General features: G+C 37.8%; 1 protein-coding gene across 3 annotated transcripts in view; it reads right to left on the minus strand.

The window, feature by feature from the left end:
- Positions 1 to 257: 257 nt before the first annotated feature.
- LOC144467529 (uncharacterized) overlaps positions 258 to 22,643 on the minus strand; it is a 153,085-nt gene continuing 130,699 nt past the window's right edge. For all 3 annotated transcript variants that reach the window (XM_078176384.1, XM_078176375.1, XM_078176392.1), the window contains exon 5: positions 258 to 372. In XM_078176384.1, coding sequence (XP_078032510.1) covers positions 365 to 372 — 8 coding nt within the window. In that variant the 3' untranslated portion in view covers positions 258 to 364. The remainder of the gene's footprint in view (positions 373 to 22,643) is intronic.

A 22,643-nucleotide genomic window follows, 5' to 3' on the forward strand; every position in this document is an offset into this window, starting at 1 on the left:
GCGTCTCCGTAGTGAAATTCGACGACCTATCTCAATAGCGTTATGACTTCGCGAAGTTTCGCGAGCGTGTGTCTACGTTACACTTAACATACGGAATCGTTCCGTGTCGATAACCTTTGAGATATACGGTCTTATAAAACCGGATTTCTTTGCGAACACAATTTCGCGTGTTGCGTTATTGCGGCGAGAGGTATGCAACCGCCCGCCCGTCCCTTTCTTCCTCCGTCACTGTTCGTTCTCGGACGGAAAAGACATATTCCACCTACTTACGGAGTACGAGCAGCAAGTACGAGCATAAAGTCTACGGCGAAAACGCCGGGACATTTTACTACATCGGCCGTGGAACAGTTCGAGATCGACGGGATCACTTACCTGCAACAGAAAAGAGAAACACGTGTTATTAGACCTGGGAATCAGTAACGCTTCGGCGGGTTTGAATTGTGCTGGTTTACAAAGTATCGTGGACGTAGAATGCGTCAACCGAGTAGCAGCCGAGCGTGTATGCCGGAGACTTGGAAAGCCGGGATTCTACAAATATGGTACGCGAGAATCAGGCCGGACAAATTGTGCATTTATCAGGCAAGAGTGTCAGAATTTCAAACTCTTATCACTAGACTACGGATCTTTTAGCAAATTCTCATTTTCGTATGCCATTTCATTGTTGCAAATAAAATGGCGGTTCTTGAAGTTTTCAATCAAATTTAATTTGACAAACCTAATAAATATTTCCTTAACCCCTACAATTTGTTCTCGAAGAAACACGTGTGTGCAGGTAATTTAATTTACCGTAATTCTGAACGAGGCCTTGAGCTATTTACATGTCCATTTCTGCTATATTTAATTAAATTCCGCTTTTGTTGAATACAGTCTTATGTTTTAGCGATTGTTTAACAATATTTTAATTTGCGATTTGTTTTTTAAAAAAGCAAGTTATACAAATATCATATTTTACTCAAGATTGCACGTATATAAAAGAAATTACATTAATTACATTTTTCCATTAATAATTCGCATGCAAACGAAAACAAGATTCAACAGTACGGGTAAAAAATAGGAGTACGTGATAAATATAATGTAAGAGACACCTGTGTAATTGGATTATTCTTTTGACGTGCAGAGGTTCAGCTATATTTATGCAATGAGTTCCATTAATTTTTCAATCCTCGTACTCTGTGTTAGTTTCCTTTTTAGCGAAGTGAATATTGTTAATAATATCTCCTATTACAGAGCTTCGCTTCCACTAATGTTATATGTAGAAGGAACGCGAACGTGAGAAGAAATAATAAATAAAAGGGAAACCCTAACATTCTACACTGCGCGACAAAATGATAGGACACCCCCAGAATGTTTCATGTTTCTCAAAACCAAAAAAAAGAAAATAAAAAATCAAAAAAGAAGAAAATATTTTGGTATAACATTTTTTCATTCGGTGCTCCATTTTCGTGATAATCGACTTCAAAGTTCATTCAACTTATATCGGATCATATCAAAGATCAAATTTATAGCATGAATGATATTTCAAATGTTACACATTTAAAACATAAGATTACTGAGGCATTCGAAAAATTAAAAAGCGATAACAACTTACGATCTGTCCAGATGTCATTAATTCATTGAGCAAACTTATGTATGCAGCAGCGAGGAGGACATTTTCAACAATTATTGTAGCATTCTAATAGTAATAGTAAAAAAGAATAAAAAATAAATGATCAGTAGACACGCTTTGTATTGTTTCAACCGCACAATTATCACCGTTTGTAAACACTGTTCCGAACAAAGACAAGCAGAGCAGTGAAATACACGACTAGCAAATTGTATTAAATGGTTTACAAGTTGAACGAACTTTGAAGTCCATTATCACGAAGACGGAGCGCCGGATGAAAAAATGTTATACCAAAATATTGTCTTCCATTTTTATGTACAATAGAACCATCCCCTGTCCGGTTGTACTATGATTTCCGGGACACCCTGTATAGCTGCATGCAAAACCTTTCTATGTAATATTGGTTTTGAGAAACACGAAAAATTTTGGGATGTCCTACCTTTCCGTGGCGCAGTGTAGCCCCGATTGACCGAATTTTTTGATTGACATGAACATAAAGTAGACCGTAATGACACGATATTCGGTTTTCGTGCTCGATAAAATTTCGAAAGGAGCTTTTGTAGCTTCCTTGAGAAGTTCAGTGCGTGTGCAAGACAGAAAAATTGAATGGAATTCTGGTCATGGAAAGGAGACATGTGTTCGTGGAAGAGAATAGGCGGAGGGACGTTGGTGCGAGAAGAGGAGAGGCGAGTTGAGATTTAGGCGTGTAATTGGCTCAGCTGGTGTTGACGCGATCCTATCATCAATACCTCATCAGCCGTCCCCGGGAAACCTGTATCTTCTCTCTCACCACCTATCCACCACCTTCCACCGCTACACAGCTCGTCGCCCAAATCTCTCTGAACTTCTACCGAGGGCGCGAAGAATAACAACTACTACACAGTTTATTCGGAAAGAATAATTGAAACCGACAAACTTTCGCCGCGAATCGATACGATACATCGAACTCGTCTCGAAAGTCACGCGCTTCAAGTCAATTTCTTACAACAATTCGTAGCCATTTCCACGCAATCACGAACTCGTATAAAGTTTAAATATAGTTCTGAATTTCGAATTGAATATCTTACGAATTCCATTTGCTTTTCCAGAACAGTGATTTTTCGCTTGCCGTGGATTTTGCACGATAATAAAAATGAGTAAGCGAAATACTTCAGATGATGAACATATACTGAACTCGTTAACGCTAAACATACCGAGCAATAAAATTGATTTCATGCATTGCCACATAGAACTAACAAGATCCAATTTATTTAGATTCGTACATTTTTTATTATAACAGTTGCCCCGATAATACAATTTATAATAATTTTTATAATTGTAAAATCAGCAATCAGGCAATTTGACGGTGATAGGTTTAGCGTTAAAATTATGGAAGACAAAAATCAAAGATTTATCCGATCGCAGTACCTTGCGGTTCATGCAATCTTATTTTGCTCAGAGATCCACAGTTAGTTTGTTATTATAAAAATGATGGAGGATTACAAATTAAGAATGAACCTTCCTTATATCATCGGAGCTGTGTGAACGATTCGTAAAATATAGAATTCCGTGAAGACACGATATTACCGTGTAATATAATTCATTGCAATCTTGGCTGATTCGGGTTCCCTGAAATTGTCGCATTAAAAGTGAAGCGCGCGTAAAGTTTAAAGATCTAATTATAACGTCCGCGCAGCTGTCTTTGATTTAAGAAAAACGAGAAATGTACGCGATTTCGATGTCGTAAATTCACATTGTAGTAAAGCTTCTCGGAATCGTAACAGTTTACAGCTTCGGGTTTCATAAAACCGAATGTATTAAGATATATCCCGGGTCCCCGAATGACGAGAATTATGTAGTAATTCACGTTGAAAGTAATTCCGGGAATTATCGCGGAAGGGAATAGGATCGGCGGAGGCTGACTGCATGTGAAATGCAGATTATCAGGGGTGACGAATCGAATCAGACTACCAAGCGGCCCCCTGCTACCCCGCCGACGGACACCGACCGACCGGCCGGTGCGCGCGCAAGAGCGAAGTCTTAAGGAAATTAACATTCATCGAGGTGTTGAAGACGCAAAAAGAAGCCAGAAAACCGAAACGCGAGTAAAAGATTGTGGTTTCGGTTCGGCTGAGTGGCCCCCCGAACGCGGCCGGGAAAAGGGAGAACGACGAAACGAATCCGGGCTGCTGCTGATGCGAAGAATGCCGGTTAATCCGCAGACTTATGCCTCGGTGAAATGGCCAGATTTATATGGCTTAGTAGCGTAAAAGCTACTGGATACACATACCGCGGCACTTAACAGAACCATCTCAGATAATTTCCGCGCTACGTCTCCCTCAAAATACGCGATTTCACCCCAAAATTGGTGGCTTCGCGAGCAGTATTGCGGTGCGCATAATTATACAGTAAAAATAACTTTTATCATTGTTACCGATATCGAAGCGAAAGCTTAACAAAACAACATATTTGTATATCTTTATTTTCTATTGTTTCTAACATAGAAATATAGAAATACGGGCTCTTGTTACGTTTTTGTTCAAATGTGGCTAAATATCGATACTATTGGGTAGTCCGGAAAGTTCGTGCCGATTTTCGGTAGGTAGCGTGAGAGGCCTGACTGAATATATCACAATTATTGAAAACAAATGGCATGTGTACATATTCTAAAAGAAATAACTTCAACCATATTTGAAAAAAAGTTTGGCTACGATTCGTTCATTTTTATCAGTTTTGTACGCCTTAGAATATGGTCGCAAATAAAGTGCATTATAGGCATTTCACGCTTTTCTTTTTCCGAAAGGGCAAAAATGCCACGCAAGCGGCAAATAAGATATGCGCTGTTTATGGCGAGGATGCTGTAGCCGAAAGAATTGTGCGGAAGTGGTTTGCTCGGTTTAAAGCTGGAAATTTCGACCTTGAAGATCAAGAACGCCCAGGTAGGCAGTTCACCACAAACGAAGATATGATTGGAACAGAAATCGAGAATAAGCTTTTACCAAATAATGAAACAATAGATTCGGCAAAGTATTGCTCTCAATTAGATAATTTGAAGACATTAATTGAACAAAAACATCCAGAAATTGCGAATCAGAAGGGCGTCGTGTTTCATCAGGACAATGCGCGACCTCATGCGTCTTTGAGAACTCGGCAAAAATTGTTGGAGTTTGGTTGGGATGTTTTACCCCATCCACTGTATTCGCCAGACCTTGCGCCTTTGGATTTCCACCTTTTCCGATCATTACAAAATTCCCTTAATGGAAGAAATTTCAACTCTTTGGTTAAGATATAAACCCATTTGGACAAATTTTTTGCCGAAAAACCTGAGAGCTTCTGGAAGAACGGAATTCTCAAGCTGCATGAAAGATGGAGAAAGGTTGTGGAACAGAATGCTACCTATATAATTTAATAAATATATACTCATATTTAAATGAGCTGCGTCTTAATTTTCCTAAAAAATAGGCACGAACTTTCCGGACAACCCAATAATAATAAACTTTGTTTCGCGTTTATAATTATAATTCATAATAAATAACAGTAATATTGGTAAACAGTTAGTAAAACGTTTTAACAAATATTTCAATCGATTGAAACGACAAACGGAATGAAACGCAAAAAAAAATATTAAATTCGTTGGACCGCGAATTTTATACATTTATAAAATAGTAGCGTTATATTACTGTATAACATCAATAATAATTAGTGCATTTTCATATTCCCTTATTGTCATAGTTCATTAATGTGTTTGTCGCGAAAATAAAGTCGAAATATGATTCATATTTATTAATAAAAGCATGCAATCTTATCCCACAAATCGGCCAATGTCACGGATACACAAAGATTCAGAATTTAATTAAAGCTTGCTGCTTCGTATGCAAGGTTTTTTTAGAATAATATCGACGATAAAATAATTCTTGCCCGATTTATTTATTCCGACAATAAGGCACGCGTATGAACGTGTTGTGTCCGTTTTAATTAATTATTCATTTATTTACGACGCTGGTAATACAAAGGTACATGCGAGGAGCTGATTAATATTCGAGTAACGCGATAAATGTTTTCGATATGCTTGTGCTGGTCAAAGTTTCTCAATTTCGTTCACAGAAACTTTGTCACTTTTACTGGAATTGATTGAAGACAAATAGTAATATTACGATTGGACGCGAAACTCGATAATTAATTCGCATGAGATATCGTGCCGAAATTTACGTAAGTATTGTAATAGTCTTGCAAACAATAAATTTGTTACATCTACGGTTTCATGGTAAGATTTTTCACTGTCAGAAAGCAAATAGAAAAGAATTTAGTTAGTGTCTCGGTAAGTTCAAAGAAATCTGTTATTTACCTTCAATTTATCGAATATGTAATCTTCTTAGTAATAAACGAATAGCATCGATACTCGAATGCATAAATACGTCTGCAATTTTCATTCAAATTAACGATTTTCTTGAAATTAAATGTAATTATACAATGATAAGTATCGAAAGATTTTCCAATGTAGTTTAATTGAGTCAATGAAATTTATTTATGTTGCATTATGAAATCCGTTCGTTTTGTCGATGAAAATAAATGACTCTGAAAGCATTTATGTAATTTAATTATGCTCTAAGGTAGATGAGCTATTTACTTATTCTGCCTTATTGGCGGACTTCAGGAATTTTCACCACTTATACCAACTGCAGCAATTTAAATGACATTTTTTGAGGACTTGCAGGTAAATTTTGAAGTTTCTTTTACCAATATAAATTTTCCTACGGCAAAAGTGCTAAATCCCCTTTGAATATTAGGGGAACGAAATTCTGGACTTAGTTGCTCTGTGCCTATGATTTCATAAAAAATATGAAATGTGGCTCCACTGTCCTATTAAAAAAACATTTATCGAATAAAACGATCAAGGAACAATAAACGAAGCAAACACTGAAACTCTACAAAGTGAAATATTGAATCGTAGTGAATTTTATTTACTAGAAAATATATTATAGAAATAATTTACTTATTCTATGGACTTCGTTAGAAATTTCATTAATATCTTTATCAATCATAGTTAACGCAAACAAATTAAGAATTTTGAATCTTTTAATATCAAGGAAAAGCGATACGAGCTGGTTGATAGAACAAGGGTCGCCTAATCAACGGTTCTCTCTTTTCAAATCTGCACGAACGGAAACTGCACGAGCACAAGCGCGCTCGTTCGATCATAGTAGAAAAAAAAAATGGAGCAAATCCATAAACCAAAGATCGCTGAATTGCCATGAAAATCTAACCACAAGCGACATCGGCCGCATCCTGTCGGACGGTGACGACTTTATCGTGGATTAATTATGGAAAATTAGCCGATCGAACGTATCCTGCCGGAGGAAGCGACGTGATTGGATATTAGCACTCCCGCATTTGCAGCCTCTCTTGCGCTGGCTCGCAACAGCAACGACAGCAACACACCGGCAGTATTGGCTACGGTAACAGTAGCATCATCATCATCATCATAGTCATCAACGTCCCAGTCTTCCTGGACGGCCATGTTCCGGGATGAGAAATGACCGGTTCAGAAAACTGTCCCCCTTTCGTTAAATCAACTATTCCATTCGCGCTGACACAATGTCTACTTCCCATTTCAACGAACCTCCAGAAAAATTACACAATATCGAAGTGGTTTGTTTAACGAAATCGTAATTAAAATATTCTGTAATATTTCAACGCTAGGAATGGCAAATGTGTAACTACGTAATAAAAGACATATTTATCTCTATCCAACAAACTCGTAAAAATTCTTAAACAATTTTGTTGGAAAATTCAGGCATCATTTCTTTTAGCTTTTAGCTAGTTCTGTATTGTCATACTTAGCGAGCGCTAGGATTTATTTCTATAAATATTGGCAGTCCTTATGGACTTCTGTGAACAAAGTATAAAATGAAGTTTTATCATCAAGATCTATGTCTTAAAATTCTATTTTATATCTTGATAAGTACTGCTTTAAAGAACATATAAAATGACAGAACGTTGACAATAATTAAAGTATTTAAATAAAAGATAAATGATCATATTTATACAGATTTTATAAAACTAATATCATGACTATATTTCTCAGAAAACGATCCAATACAATTACGTAGGACAGGAGTTAGATAAAAATGTATTCCTTCTTTTATTAGTTTGAAGTATTAAAAATAACGTAACAGTATTCTTCAATTCCTAAAATTCTTATAATATGTTCACTGTTCTCGGTCTTTTTTATCAATCTTTCCAGTGATAATGCACATTAACACGTTGAGCGCCACGTCAGCCACATATGGCTGACACTAATTTCTGATCAATTTTGAAAATTCATTTTATTGCATTATATTTGAACCAACTGAATTTGACTAGAATGTTTCGGTTGCGAAAGAGTTCTAATACCATCCCCTATGATAAATATTAACTTTCTAGTTTCGCTTTAATTAATTAAATTTCTTTAACGACGTGGATATTTTAGTGGCTGATTGTCGGCGCTCAACGTGTTAAACAAATGTGGAATTGCAAATGGAATGCCGGAAAATAATCGACACTCTATAATAATTTACATGACTTCTTCCTGGAAATCCTGATTGGGATTTGAAGTACTATAATTATATCGAGAGCACATTCTAGTACAAATGGTTTAACCCGTTTAGCATGAGCGAAAGGAGCGTACCTAATCGACGAATACCGGGCCGAATCGAGGAATTTGCAGAGGTCTGCGAAAATGCTCGTAAAAACCAAAGTAGGAGTGATATTTACAAAATTGAAAAAGCAGCATATTGCGAAATAAATGAAGAATAAAACGATGCCAATTGTGTTTTGATATTTGTTGAAAATCGTAAGAATAACATAAATATAAAACATCATGAAAATCGTACAAAGTGATTTCTCTTTTTCATACCGTAATTGCACATAAAGAAACATCGTTTGGTCATAGCTTTATACATATCATGTAGTATGATGTATAGACATCGCATTTTGCAATCATTTTCAATGAGATAGCTGATATCAGAGAAACCATCCCGTGTCGACGGATATCCGAGGGATATCCCGTGTCCCGTTTCTATTAGGTTGCTAAGAAATTAATGTCGGTTTTCGAACTTTCGAACTTTGACGCATGTTTTGGGATAACAATTCACTTTTTTCTGTTTACCTTCCAATGTCATCTTACAATGCAGATGTCGTGCTGCATGCTGATAGGTATGCTTTTGTTTGTACCGTTAATTTGTGCTCACTTGAAGTTATTGACTTTGTAATGGATACCAAGCAAGTTCGTGTAATATTCGTTCGAAGAATTTATCAATTCCAGAACAACAGAATTTTACGCTATTGGAATTAACAAACTATCAATTTATTGGCAAAAATGTGTAGATTGTAATGGATCTTATTTTAATTAAAAAAACTTATTCCGATTTGTGATATGTCGATTGAAAGATATAGTTTGGAAACCGACATTATTTTCTTACCAACCTAATACCTCATCACTCTAACGTATACAGACCCTCGGCACTAATCAGCATAAGATATAACAAAAAGTTAATTCTAATAAACATTTTGTCGCTCGTGTTGCATCGAATTTGAACCATTTTAACATTTTATAAAGTTATTTTGAAACACAGATCTCTTGTGACGAGTATAATAAGGTACCCATGGAGGCGCGACGATATATCGTCGTTGGTATTTTTGGCAAGTGCACCAAACGACGATATATCGATATAACCCTAAGAGGGTTAAAACAGTATAAAGATTTCACCTTTGTAACCGAACGAAGACCAACGAAGTTTAATGTTTAATCTCTTACTATTTTCGTCGCGCAGAACAAAGAAATTATTCACGGCGCAGACTGAATTTTTCGGAAACAGACGGAGCAGTCTCGTCCATCGAGGAATGTAACCGAAAAACATAAGATCCTTTCTCTCGGACAGCGGACGTATCCGCTTTTTTCCCGAAGAAAATCTCATTTCGCAGGCGAGTCTCGTGCGGACTGGGATTTTAGGCCATCCTGATCGCTTCGATTCCCAGGATGCTCCCGCAGGAAGACAAAACAAATCCGTGGACATCGAGTTAACCTCTTTCCACCTATTCTCCCTACCGAGCGCACACCCTCGCCGCTTCGAAATATTGGTGTTTTCTTTGTCCGCACGTACAATAAACTAAAGTCTCATCATCCGCGGGATTTGGACGCGATAACACGGGCATCATCCCTCGAGGGAGGAAGATCCTCCGCTGACCGGGACCGTCCGAGTGTCCGGCGTGTCCACCTAACACCGAAATAATGATAGAAGGCACTGGTTGCCTCCCCGAACGATATCTTTGATCTATACCTACAGCTTGACGGAACAAACTTATGCTCGACCAATGAATGCTAATACGATCGGCGGAAGTTCTTTTTATCAGATCCTGTCTAGATGTGAAGCATTTATCCGTAACTTTGAGCTACTAACAGTTAGACAAATATTTCCTTCTGAAAAGTTTCGTTTCCATTTTTAGTCGCATTCCAATTTAACAGTAGAATTACCAAGACAAAACGTGACTACCACAACGCCAGGATCGTACAAAATTGAATGTTGAATGTCTTGTCCAGACATTGTACTATTTACATATATTGTAATACAGAGTAGGCCGGAATTCGTAGCAGAACCAGCAGTGGATGATTCTACAGGAGAAAATAAGAAAAGAATGTTTATCTTTGTAAATGATTTAGATGTCTACCCTATATATGCTCGAAGACGTTTATTAAAAATTTTGTCACAGAAAAAGTGTCTCGTTTCATAAAACTGCCCTTCGGAACTATAAATCCGAATAATGGATGTTAATAAGTTTCAGTAAGACGTGAAAAATTGTTTAACAAGATATAGAATTCAGAAAAGAAACACGTTCAAGAAAGTGTCGTGATTCTGAAATGTAAACTAGTTTATATGCGATATATTTGAATTTTTAATAAATAAATAAATATTCTATCGATTTCATAAACGAATTATAACGTCAGATGTATTGCGTAGAATTTCGAGATGGAAATTCTATAATAATTGACAGAAATGTTCGGCACGGGGGACGGAAGGTTCCTTTTAATTATTGCAAACGGGGAAGGAAAAGTTTCTAGCTTTCAGACGAAGTAAACTGCACTGATACAGTAATAACGGTGTTGACGATGGTGGTAGGTAGAAGTGACAGAGGGTCGGGTGGACGAAAATGGGGGCGTACGTGACCGCGGATCAACATGGAGTGCCTTTTAATTTAGACAAATCGTCCCGATTAGCATAACGGGATAAATTATACTCGAGGACCCGACCGATGGGGTGACGAGACTAGTAAACCCTAGAGGCATGTCCAACGATGGATGATCCATTTGGTGCGTCCGAAACCGTGGACAGGACTGTTTTACCCTTCTCACCATTTTTCTACCCTAAAGACCGGTTAACAAGATTCGGAAATGATTTCGAGGGACCGCTTCAGAGATATCTTCTTTAATACATTATACACTTCACATATATTTCCAAATTTTCCAAAAAAAATTTACAATCATCCTAATTTCTCTTTCAGTTACAGTTAATAAGCTCTTGTTGTTCTTAACTGAATTCTTACATGATTATAAATATACATAAATTACAAATATTCCGTCACATCCAAAAATATTAAATAAGATAATAAAAAGTTTATTGCAAAATTTTACACGCATCCCCTGATTTCAACAAACTTCTCTTATAAGCAATGAGGGTACGAATACTTATGGGACTGACTATATATCAGTTCAAGAAATTTTGAGCTATTCTCCAGTTCCCTGTGATCACCGTCGTAAAAGATCTTGATCCAGTTTGCGTCTACCCACAACTACTAGTATATTCATGATAACATATCCCGGCACTTCTACCCAACGCTGTGAATCACGGAATAATGGTCAACGAAACAATCGTTTGTGCTGCGAAACAAAACTGATGCAATGCGAGAAATAAGGTTTGTAATTTTATTACTTTTACTCGAAGTATTACTATTTCTCAATGTTGCGAGCCTAGACGCGCTGTTACTCGATCTGGAAAACTTCCAGAACCTCCTGGAAAAGACTCGAACGTCGCGATGTAATTCTGACATATTACTGTTGCATTACGTTTAGACATCATAATGTACTGATATTTCGAGAACTTGTAATATGCATAAACCAAAAATTGTATCTTTATCAACATTAATATACTAATCTTAGTACAGTAGTCTCCTTTAGCTTTCAATCCTTAGCATAGTAGTCTCCTTTAGCTTTTAATCCTTAGCAAAGTAGTCTCCTGTAGCTTTACATCTTTCACGTCGAATGGTGTCTTTGGATTAGCTGTGTATACTAATTCAACTATCCAAGATAAAAATGGAAAGCCCACTTTATCGTTTTATACGAGACGAGTCCTAATGCAATGTTATTCTTCCTGATTAACAAGGGAATCGTTTGAAACCTTAGCTGCTGGAAAGGATCCCGATATTCTGAAATAATTCTTGTCCGTCGCAGTGCCAATATTCTGAGATTCACGAGCCAACAGCGGGAATTGTATCAAACAAATCTTGTTCGAAACAAACATATCTAGCTTCGTATCTTTGATACTCTAGAGAGAAATTCTTGATAACTTTGGCAGCTGGAAAATAACGAAACGTATTGCAGTAATTCTTGCACGTTGCAACAGTATGCTGTTTTCGAACATGAACCAGAAAATGACGAATCTCACCGACTCGGATCGGCATCGAATACATGCGGTCAGAAAGCCGTCGGCTGGAACGATCGAAAAAGAATCGAGAAGCCTACGTTTTACGCGAAAGGAGTCATAACGTCGTTCGGCAAGTGGAGACTTGGAGGGTCGGGCTGGAAATTCGCGAACAATATAAACGAACTGAAAAATGTCCGCTCATCAACATGTTCTCCTCGCCGCGACGCGACGCGGCTGGGAATCGTTGTCGTCGTATTTACCGGGTCGATCGTCGGCGAGGTGGGTCCCACCTTTTATTATCTTCGCCGACGGCCGCTTAAGGCGATGCCTCGGAACGACCGGGAGAGTTTTAAGGATCGTCCGTATAAACGCGGGGAACAGCGCGAAAGCTCGTTGCCGCGTGCACGCGTGTGCGCGCGTACGCGCATCTATCCTATCGTATTCGTGCGTATCCGCGCGTGTAAAGGGACACGCATGCCCGGCTCTTTTTGCTCGCCGGGGTCCGTCGCAGCGCCGAGGAGGAGACCCGAACGACGCGGCCCTCGGGATTTTACGGCTTTTTGACGGACCACATCTCACACCGACGAACGACAAGTCGGCCCCTCTCTCTCTCTCTCTCTCTCTCTCTCTCTCTCTGTGTGCTTAGTAACAAACTTGCAAATTTGCATGCGTGCACGCGCGTTTTCCGCTGCGATGTAACGGGTGTTGCCGAGATACGTGCGAGCGTTTAAGCGCCACGACGCTCGAGCGCGTAGCAGCGGAAGGATCGGTTGCTCGTCGGATGATCGCCAGAGGATTGCCGCGGGACGACAGCCCGATCCAGAGCCGAGAGCTGTTCCCGATTTTAATTTCAACTCGTTTTATAGGAAGCCGCGCCGAGCCGGCGGCAGCCGATGAAAATATTACAATCAGCCAGAAGTAAGATATTCGACCACGTTCTTTATTGGATTATTAACAGTTTGCGCTCCGACAGCCGGGCTCTTCGGGAAGCCGTCCGCGCTCGGCTACTTTGAAGGATTTAAGTATCCGTCGAGCATTTTTTTCTTTTCTCCTCCTCGCGTCTTCTTCGATTTTCAAGCTCGGATACCTCTGTGTGTCGAATCCAACAACTAATAACTGCCGCGATTTATTCAAACGAGGAGGGTGAGGATATCGTGGCTTCGATGTTAGGCCGCGTTCGATATTCCAACCGCAGTTAAACATGTCTTTTACGCGGTAACGAGCTGGATTGCAGCATTTTTAAGCGGCCGGTTACTTTCCTGACGGCTCCATGGATTTTCGAGACGGCGACTCCCCGAACTCGCTGCTACATTTCTCAGTTGTTCGGTAAAGTTGTTAGGAAATGTCTAAATTGCTTGGTTTAGTGGTTTCCAACGTCATTGTGAATTTGAAACAAACAAATATGTTAATCGTTTTTAGAAGACATTTTATTGTTGCACTTCAGTTCACATTCGGAACACCAGAAGTTAACCGAAAATGTATTCCTTTTCAGTTTCCTTCGTCTGGTCGTTTATTTTTGCAAATAGTATATCATTCTTGCTTGTATTTTCTCGTCGATTTATGTTTTGTTACTCAGATCAGTAGACTTAATCTTCATACGTTATTTTAAACAAATCAGACGTATAGATAAATTATTTTAATCGATTAAAAGATTACTCATCGCAGCGGAAAAATAAAAATAATACTAGTTCATGATACTGTATACATTTTCTTGCATTATATAAATCCGAATGTTCTATAAATGCGAAAAGATTCGCAGTAACGAAAGCGAGTAGAAAATAAAATAGTTAATGCAGAGAGAAATCGAACAATGGATCACTTTGAATTTATTAAAAATATTTGGTATGAAAATACATTTTTATTTAACTCTTGTTTAGTCACCATTCTAGAGTTTCAAGGTACTATATTGCTTGTTATTATTTATCGACTCATCTTTGTTCAAGCCACCCTTCGTATCTTTGAAAAATTATTTTCATTTTCAACTGTACTTTTATTTTACAACATTTGCTGTAAGAACATAAAAGATTATAAAATATATGGATTTACCGTGTACTCAATAATCTCTTAGTTTTCTGCTCATTAATACAATGGAGACCTATAATTTTTATCAACAAATATGTGTTTTTCATATTCCCTTCACGCTCAGCAGAAATAATTAAATAAAGTTGATAATATTCGAGAAAGTAGAGAACAATTATTAGCCGATTTCATCTGAAGAAAGTTCACAAGATGAGATTTTCTTTTTTAACGATACCTCGAGTTTATTAACGGCAACATTTTCTTTCGTCAGATAACATGTATAAAGCGAAATTGTGCACATTTGATATTTCGATAATACATTTTCAGAAATGCCGCTCCGCCAATAATTTGCATACATTAAAAACGATGTCACGCGAAAGAAAACGGACACGAGCGTAATAAATTTTAATGAAATCGTAACAATGTTTCCTTTCGAAGGTATTCCGTATTCTGCGAACGCGTCGTTGCCGAGCTTTACGAGTCCCCCTTTATAGTTAAGCAGGCGTGCCGTCAATTAAAGAGAGAAAAAGAGAGCGCGGTTAATTGATCCCCGTCGATTAATGACAATCCGTCGGTGAAGTAAATTTGATGGGACTGGTTTCGTAAGTGATTACAAACAACGAAACTGGATACAGTATCGTTCAGCCTCGTAATATGCTTTTACGTTTGTGCTTTTACGTTTCGTCTGCGATCCGCATATATCGCACGTATTCGACAGAAGTATATAATTTACTGTAGAATTTTTGCAGAAACGTCCGACGTACTACAAAACTGTAATTAACCAGTGAACTGTGGCGCCCTCATTTAAAAGTGCGCACAGTTTTGTGTCGCCAGAATCGAGCCACGACGAATATATTCGTCAATCGCATAGTAAGTTGCGCTGGTAAGATATTGGATGAAAAAGATGGGTTTATTTTATAAAATTGAAAATTTTATTACTAATATTTACTTCTTTGGTTAACATAAGCACTGTTTGGGGTTGGATACAGCAAGATGAAGATCAAGATCACCGAAAATTCAAAGTTGCTGCACTGCTCACGAGTTAGCTTTCTAGTTTATAAAACCACTTTTTGACTTTTGTCTTTGCCCCTTCTAGGTTAACATCATCGACGTTATCATCGCACATAAATAAATTCATTATGCGAACTGGCAAACTTTTTCAACCAGTGTATACGGGGACGCATGACATCATTTCAAACTGTTTATATTTTCTATTTGTTTGTTTTATTCCGGCATAGCTTGAAAATATTCTAAACATCTTGAAATTTGAGGATATGTTTTGTTTTTCTGAAAAATTGCAATTTTAATAGCTAATGGTCACTGATTTATACGCATGATGAGTATACTGGTCAATACACAAAATTTTGCCACTTCTCCATGACGAGTATACTCGTCAATCACAGTTAACTGGTTAATTTTAATATATAATAGTACAAGTCGAAATGAAGACAATTTTCCACAGAAACGAAGAGAAATAAAGAACAACAAGAATTATAGTACCTAGAAACTTTAGGACGGTGACTAAACAAGAGTTAAATAAAACAGTATTTTCATTCCGAATATTTTTAATAAATTCAAATTAATCCACTATTTCTCCCTGCATTGACTATTTTATATTCCACCTATTTACTTTCGTCATTGAGGATCTTTACGCATTTATAGCGCGTTGTATAAGTTCGGTTCTTTATTTATATAAGTTTGTTATTTAGTTATTTATTTATATAAGTCTTATATTTAAACATTTCAGTAGATGTAAACACGGAATAAAATTCTTTCTTCTAAGAAGATACTGCGATCGAAAAAAACCCCAATCATTGTAATTGTAAAGGAAACAGTATGGCAAAGGGTTAAAAACTTGGCACTGTCCCTTGAATTTGTACTCCACGTAAACGCAGCCAATTGACAATAGACGAGCGAAGCTTGTTAAAGACGGCAAGGACAATTACGATTATCATTTCCCGCGGTGAAATACGGAGAAACGCGAGCCGCGATTACCGCGCGTGATTTATATTTACTGCCGTTTTTTCTTGGCAACATTTTTGTGACAATCGCGCGTCACAACAGGTACCGGGCCATGGTGAAAGATCTTTCGATCTGGTCGCATTTCAGTTCGAGGGACCTCGGCCAGCCCCGATCGATCGTTAAACTTCCCGCTTAATCGCCATGTCAAACCAGTGTTGTAAACTTATACTGCCGACTTCTACTACTTTCTCATGCTGCTGGCGGCGACCGCGAGAGTCAGGCCCCCGATGATTCGAGACGGAATGAAACGAGACGAGACGAGACGGAACGACCAACGCCCGTCGAGGATTTGCAGAATCTTAAATTGATCAGCATTCTTTCGCGCGATAAAGTTTTGCCTTTATTTTCGCGAGAATCCGCGACGAGCACCCAACATTGTTGCGATCACCATGGAAATGCAACTTGTGTCCGAGATGACCTCAAAAATCGCTCTTACAAAATGACGCATCCGTTTTCGCTGGCCGAAATTCATTTTCTCTCCTAATGCGACTAAAATGTACACACACACGCCAACTGATTTATGGTATGTTAAGTTAGAAAAAATAATTATAAACAAATCAAAATAATTGCCAACGAATCAAAATTATTAATAATGTATACAAAATGTTAGTTTCACTATTTAATGTGACTATTTATTTATTAATGACATTTTGATATGGCGGGAATAATTTCAAAAATAAATGTTATTATTTTCACTGGGTGAAGCTTATATAATTATTAAAAAGATACGTAAAAATCTGAAGATGATAAAAAACAACGTAAAGTGGAAACAATCAAGAACTATGTAAAACAATCTTACCCTTTGTTTTGTCGGATTTCATAAGTTGCAGGCTTATGTAATAGCATAATATATTATTTAATATTACTTATTTTGCTCCATACAGCGCAGTACAAAAAGATAATTGACATAACCCAGCAGCTAATTCTTTTCGCAAGGTATACATGGAACTTTCGACTTGCGCAAGTAAATGGGAAATCGAATGTTGCAAATATCCAATTACCAATAAGAAAAGGTTGCCCGGGAAGATTGAACTAAACTAGATTAAACTATTTAATTTCTTTCATCGCACCGTCCCGAAGAATGTCGTCCGCACGCAACCGCATTCACAGTTTCACGTACCGTTAGAAAGACCAACAAAAATATTTAGTGGCCCATTTGCTGTGCGCGCAACATATAAGAACACGAAAAGAACTGATTGCCATTATCGAAATTGGTGAAGTCGGAAGCCGTTACGAATCGACGCGTTCCACTCGCGTTCCCGCAGAAAAGGTTCGCGGGGAAAAGAATCTGTACAGAGACGATCGTCGCGATCTACGTCGTTATTAACCGCTTCATGCTTTTGAACAAGCAGTGCTCGCGCCCGTCACACGTGCCCAAACGCATCAACCCGAGCGCTGCTCGCCCGTTTGAATTCTTCGTAGTTTGTATAAGATATGAACGATCCACACTGGCCAGACGTTGTTGAATATTTATTCGAACACTTGGATATTGTTTTCTTTGTTATATATTATTGTAAAACATTGCAAAACCTTTTGTAAATATTTACGTCTAGCATTTTTACTCCTTTCAAAATTTCTATAGAATACATTTTTTATTCTATTTTTGTACCATCTTTTATTTATATGCGTGTATGTATATTGAGAAAATGTTTGATTTTGAAGGATTATAATGGAAAGTGACAGTGAAGATGGAATTTAATTTAGATAATTCAGATTTTTTCACAAAGATGTGTAATCTGCTGTTCTAAACGAGACAATACAGAGGAACGCGTCCGGAGGGAAAGTCGATATTGGTGTGAAAATTGTGGAGTCGGTTTATGTTTGGAGCCATGTTTTGAAATTTATCATAATAAAGCAAGCAATTAATTTTTTACGATGTTTTTTCTTATTATAATTTATATTAGTAATATTTAGTATAATTATTCTTTATTTAATAATTATTTTGATTTGTATATAATATGTACATTTGAAATATAGAATAAAAAAAACCTGATGTTTTTAGTTACATTTTTGCGAAAATAACCCGAGCGTGAAGTGGTTAAAGAACGTGGTAGAATATTTATCGGTGCGTGTGATTTGCGTGTTATTAGAATATTGTAGAACCGCGCGGAAACGGGCTGGGGAAATGAGGTGGAATGCTTCATAGCCCGACGTTGAAGTCTCCGAGTCCGGCTGCCGGTGAAATTCTTTTCCACCAGGTGGAAACTGTTCGCGGAGGTGCTTCGACATCGGTTGCGATTCTCGGATCGTTTAAACCGTGCCATAACCATCGATCCGACGTTGCGAGCTTCTATTACCAGTCCGAAGCATTATAATTTTCTAAAGAACGGCCGGACGCGATCACGAACCCGAGCGAATCAAGTTTTCAACCGAGTAATCATTCCTCTCGAGTCTTCCTCATGGCCTTTTCGAGATTCCGGTATCCTTTACAGTCCGTAAATTGCAACTAATATTTCTGCCACTCGGAAAAATACGGTGAATCGCCTTAAACGGTGGACAGCAGGGCTATACAGCGTATCATTCCGCCAGATAGTTGAGAATGCTTGGTGTGCCTGGTTAGCAACCGGGTGCCGTTGCGCGGGCTCTCACCGACATATTATGGAAATCGGAAACAGGTGACTTTATTACATCTTTAATTATTCTACACCATAAACGTGGACTGGTTAGGCTCAAGTTAATAGCGTCAACGCTGCGTTTATTTCTTGTTCGGTAGACGTAAGAACGGGCGACTTTTAAGCGCAACTAAGTTATTCGCCGTGAGCTCCAACGACCGGAGACTCCGTGGCCGTAACGAACGCGGCCGCCAATAACGGAAATATTTAACCTGGAACGCGTTAACTTTTTCTATAAATTTTCGTAATTCCCCAGCGTTTTGCTTCTCTCTCCCTCGAATCGTGTACGCATTAGATAATTTCCGATTTTCTTTGGCAAGAGGAACGTTAGCTCTTTCTTTAACCTCTCAACGATCGTATTGTATCAAGGAAATTATCGAATCATATCACTTGATTCGGCATTTATCAAGAAAACAACAGGATTGCCACAAATACAATTTCAAAGCTTCCAGAAAAAAAATGAAGAAATAGGTTTTTTTGCTTTAAATATTAAAACATTTCACTCTGTCGTGAAAGAACGAAACAACGATCGTACCAACTCAATAGTACCACATGATCTCTTGTAATATGTACCACAGAATAACAAATAATACCTTATAATTTTTTTAAAATTATTATACATAATTAATGTTACCTGCAATATTATAAAATTCACATCGTTAATTTTGTTAAAACAAATTTCCTGTATCGTCGATAGCAGACCACAGTTTTTATGGATTTCTAACAAACACCACCTCTCTTCAGCATCCTACGGTTAACCAAATTATTCTGCTTTCATGGAAATTTTCATAGATACTATAAATAAACCGCTTCGGTTTTATCGACTTTTCGCAATGCCGATCAAAATTTCTCACATGATTCACTTTCAAATTGTTCAAATCACTAGGACGCCAGCATGTGAAATGATTGAATAAATACCTTTGTACAATAAAGATAACGAAAGTCCTAACTCGAGTCTGTCTGTCATTTTTATGTACCACCACTCGTTAGGTAAATCTATAAAATCTAGGTAAATCTATAATATCTAGGTAAATCTATAACATCTAGGTAAATCTATAGTATCTAGGTAAATGTAGCGTCAAGGTACAGTGGGTCAAAAAAGTATTGGCACAAGCAGTTTTCTTTGGATATTTTTAAACTATAAAGTAGTCTATTAACATTATCTATGTTTATTAGTGTCTTTTGGAGCACATAAATAGTATGTTTACTGAGAAGTTTCAGACATTTATTGTAAGGAAATAAAGTCAAGAAAACGAAAAATCCAGAGAGAAAAAAGTATTGGCACACGTTCGATTTTGCTAGAAGAGCAAGTGTTACTCGCTTTCGTACGCGACAATTTTAGATTCAAGAACGCAAGCATAAACAGAATTTGCTGTTGCGAATCTCTTACCTCATTTGATACAATCAGTACGTGTTTACGCTTCGAACAGGAATCATGTCTACGAAGAAGAGCGAGTTATCAATGAGCGTGCGAAATGAAATTATTTCATTACACAAAAGTGGTAAAAGTTAGCGAAAAATCGGCAATTTGTTACATTTAAGTTTCTCGACAGTGAGAAATGTAGCAAAAAAATTTAAGGAAACTGGTAGCAGTTTCGAGAACAAATCGCAATCAGGTCGTCCGAACGTACTTACCATTAGAGAACGAAGAGGTATCGTCAAAGAAGCAATAAAAAATCCTTTTGCAAGTGTCAAAAGTTTAGCTGATGACATCGCAACATATTCGAGAAAAGAACTGAATGCTCAAATAGTTCGAAATGTTTTACATTCTGCAGAAAATGGTAGAGCAGCGAGAAAAAAAACCGTTTATTAATGAGAAGAATACTGAGTTTGTAAAAATATATGTAAGACAATGGAATTTTTGAAGACGGCTATTTTCTCAGATGAGAGCAAGTTTAATCTTTTCAGCTCTGTTGGAAAAAGATTTGAATGGAGGGAACAGAATTAAACCAAAAGAATGTTATTCTTACAGTAAAATACGGTGGTGGTCATGCCATGGTATGGGGCTGTATGTCATATTATTGAGTAAGAAATTTGTCTTCTATTGACATTATAATGAATACAAGCGTCTATATCGACGTGTTGCGAAATAAATTGTTAACAAATGCAACAAAAATGGGCATAAACGAATCGTTTCGATTCCAACAAGACAACGACCCGAAGCACACAGCAAGGAAAACAAGGGAATGGTTATTATACCATGTTCCAAAACAATTCCCTATATCGCCTCAATCGTCGGATATTAACCCGATAGAAAATCTTTGGCATATTTTAGATTTAAAATCGCAAAATCATACGTGTGCCAATACTTTTTTCACTCTGAATTTTTCGTTTTCTTGACTTTATTTCCTTACAACAAATACCTGAGACTTCTCAGAAAACATACTATTTATGTGCGTGAAAAGACGCTAATAAACATAGTCAATGTTAATAGATTACTTTATAGTTTAAAGATATTCAAAGAAAACTGGTTGTGCCGATACTTTTTCGACCCACTGTATCTAGGTAAATGTAGCGTCAAGGTAACTAGAAAATTGTTGCGCGTACATTGTCGATCCGAATTTGCACGGTGTTTGACGGTATTCGGAAAGCAGCTAAACGCCGCGGCGCGACAGAGGAATATCGGTAAGCACATTCGCAGAGCTTTCGAAATATCGCCGAAAACCCGTGATACCCGTCGGCCTAGGGAGCCACAGATATTCAAATGTCAACGGGGATCAGCGGTCTGACACATTTTAGCGGCTGGAAATATTATTCGCGCGGTCGTATTTGCTTGTCGTCGTTCCTTGGGCGACGTCCATTGCCGAGAACAAAAACCCGCGTCGGAGGGCTGGGAGGGATGGAAAACGAGCGAGCCAATGGCAAAAGGGAGAAACGAAGGAAAGAGATCGGGGGCCAGCGTTGTGTTAGAAGAAATAGAGGGTGTTCCCGGGGTCGTTCTCGCCTACGTGGATATATCTCTTTATTCTGGCGCGGCTTAACAATTCAATAACAGATCAGGGTATCGGGCGCCGTGATGCAGAAATACGTCAACCTTTCGTAGTTTGCATCGAAAGTGTTTCCCTCGATGTTTCTGCGCCCGTTATTGTGGCCCGTCTTCCGCGGGATCTAACTGTCCTCCACGACTACGACGATCTTTTGTCCGACGACCTTTCGTTTACCATGCTTCTCCTTCGTTTGTTTTGTTATTGAATATTCCCATGTATCGCCGACACGTTGACCTCCATTTATACAAACGTCCCCGTATTTTTACTTATCGAGACAGAGTTACGTATAAACAACCAATTTTTGTGCAATATAAAAATTGTATCAATTACGTGGAATAGGAATCAAGTAGCAACTTCATTTTTCCTCTAATCATAGTAGATATTTTAAAATGCGTTTTAATTTTACACTATCCAATTTAGCTTTAAATGCATAAAATCCTCAATCTGATCACGTACTCATCCGTGTACATAGTTACGCTTGTACGAACGCATTGTAATCAGCAGATTTCCATGCAAAATGAACATTTTCTATATCATTTGAAATACACAAATTATGTACAGTCGGCGTAAAAAGTACTTGTACAGTGAATTTCCGATTCTTGATAAATTGTCAATATTTAAATTGTTATGTTTTTATAACCGAGTGGTGCTGGCATAAATCCCGGCTCATTTTAAAGCTTGAAGCATCTATCTTCACAACTCATTGATATCAGTTCTTCCTACCACGATTTTATAACTCTTAGCA

The sequence above is a fragment of the Augochlora pura genome, chromosome 1, assembly GCF_028453695.1.
Source record: "Augochlora pura isolate Apur16 chromosome 1, APUR_v2.2.1, whole genome shotgun sequence".
Lineage (NCBI taxonomy): Eukaryota > Metazoa > Arthropoda > Insecta > Hymenoptera > Halictidae > Augochlora > Augochlora pura.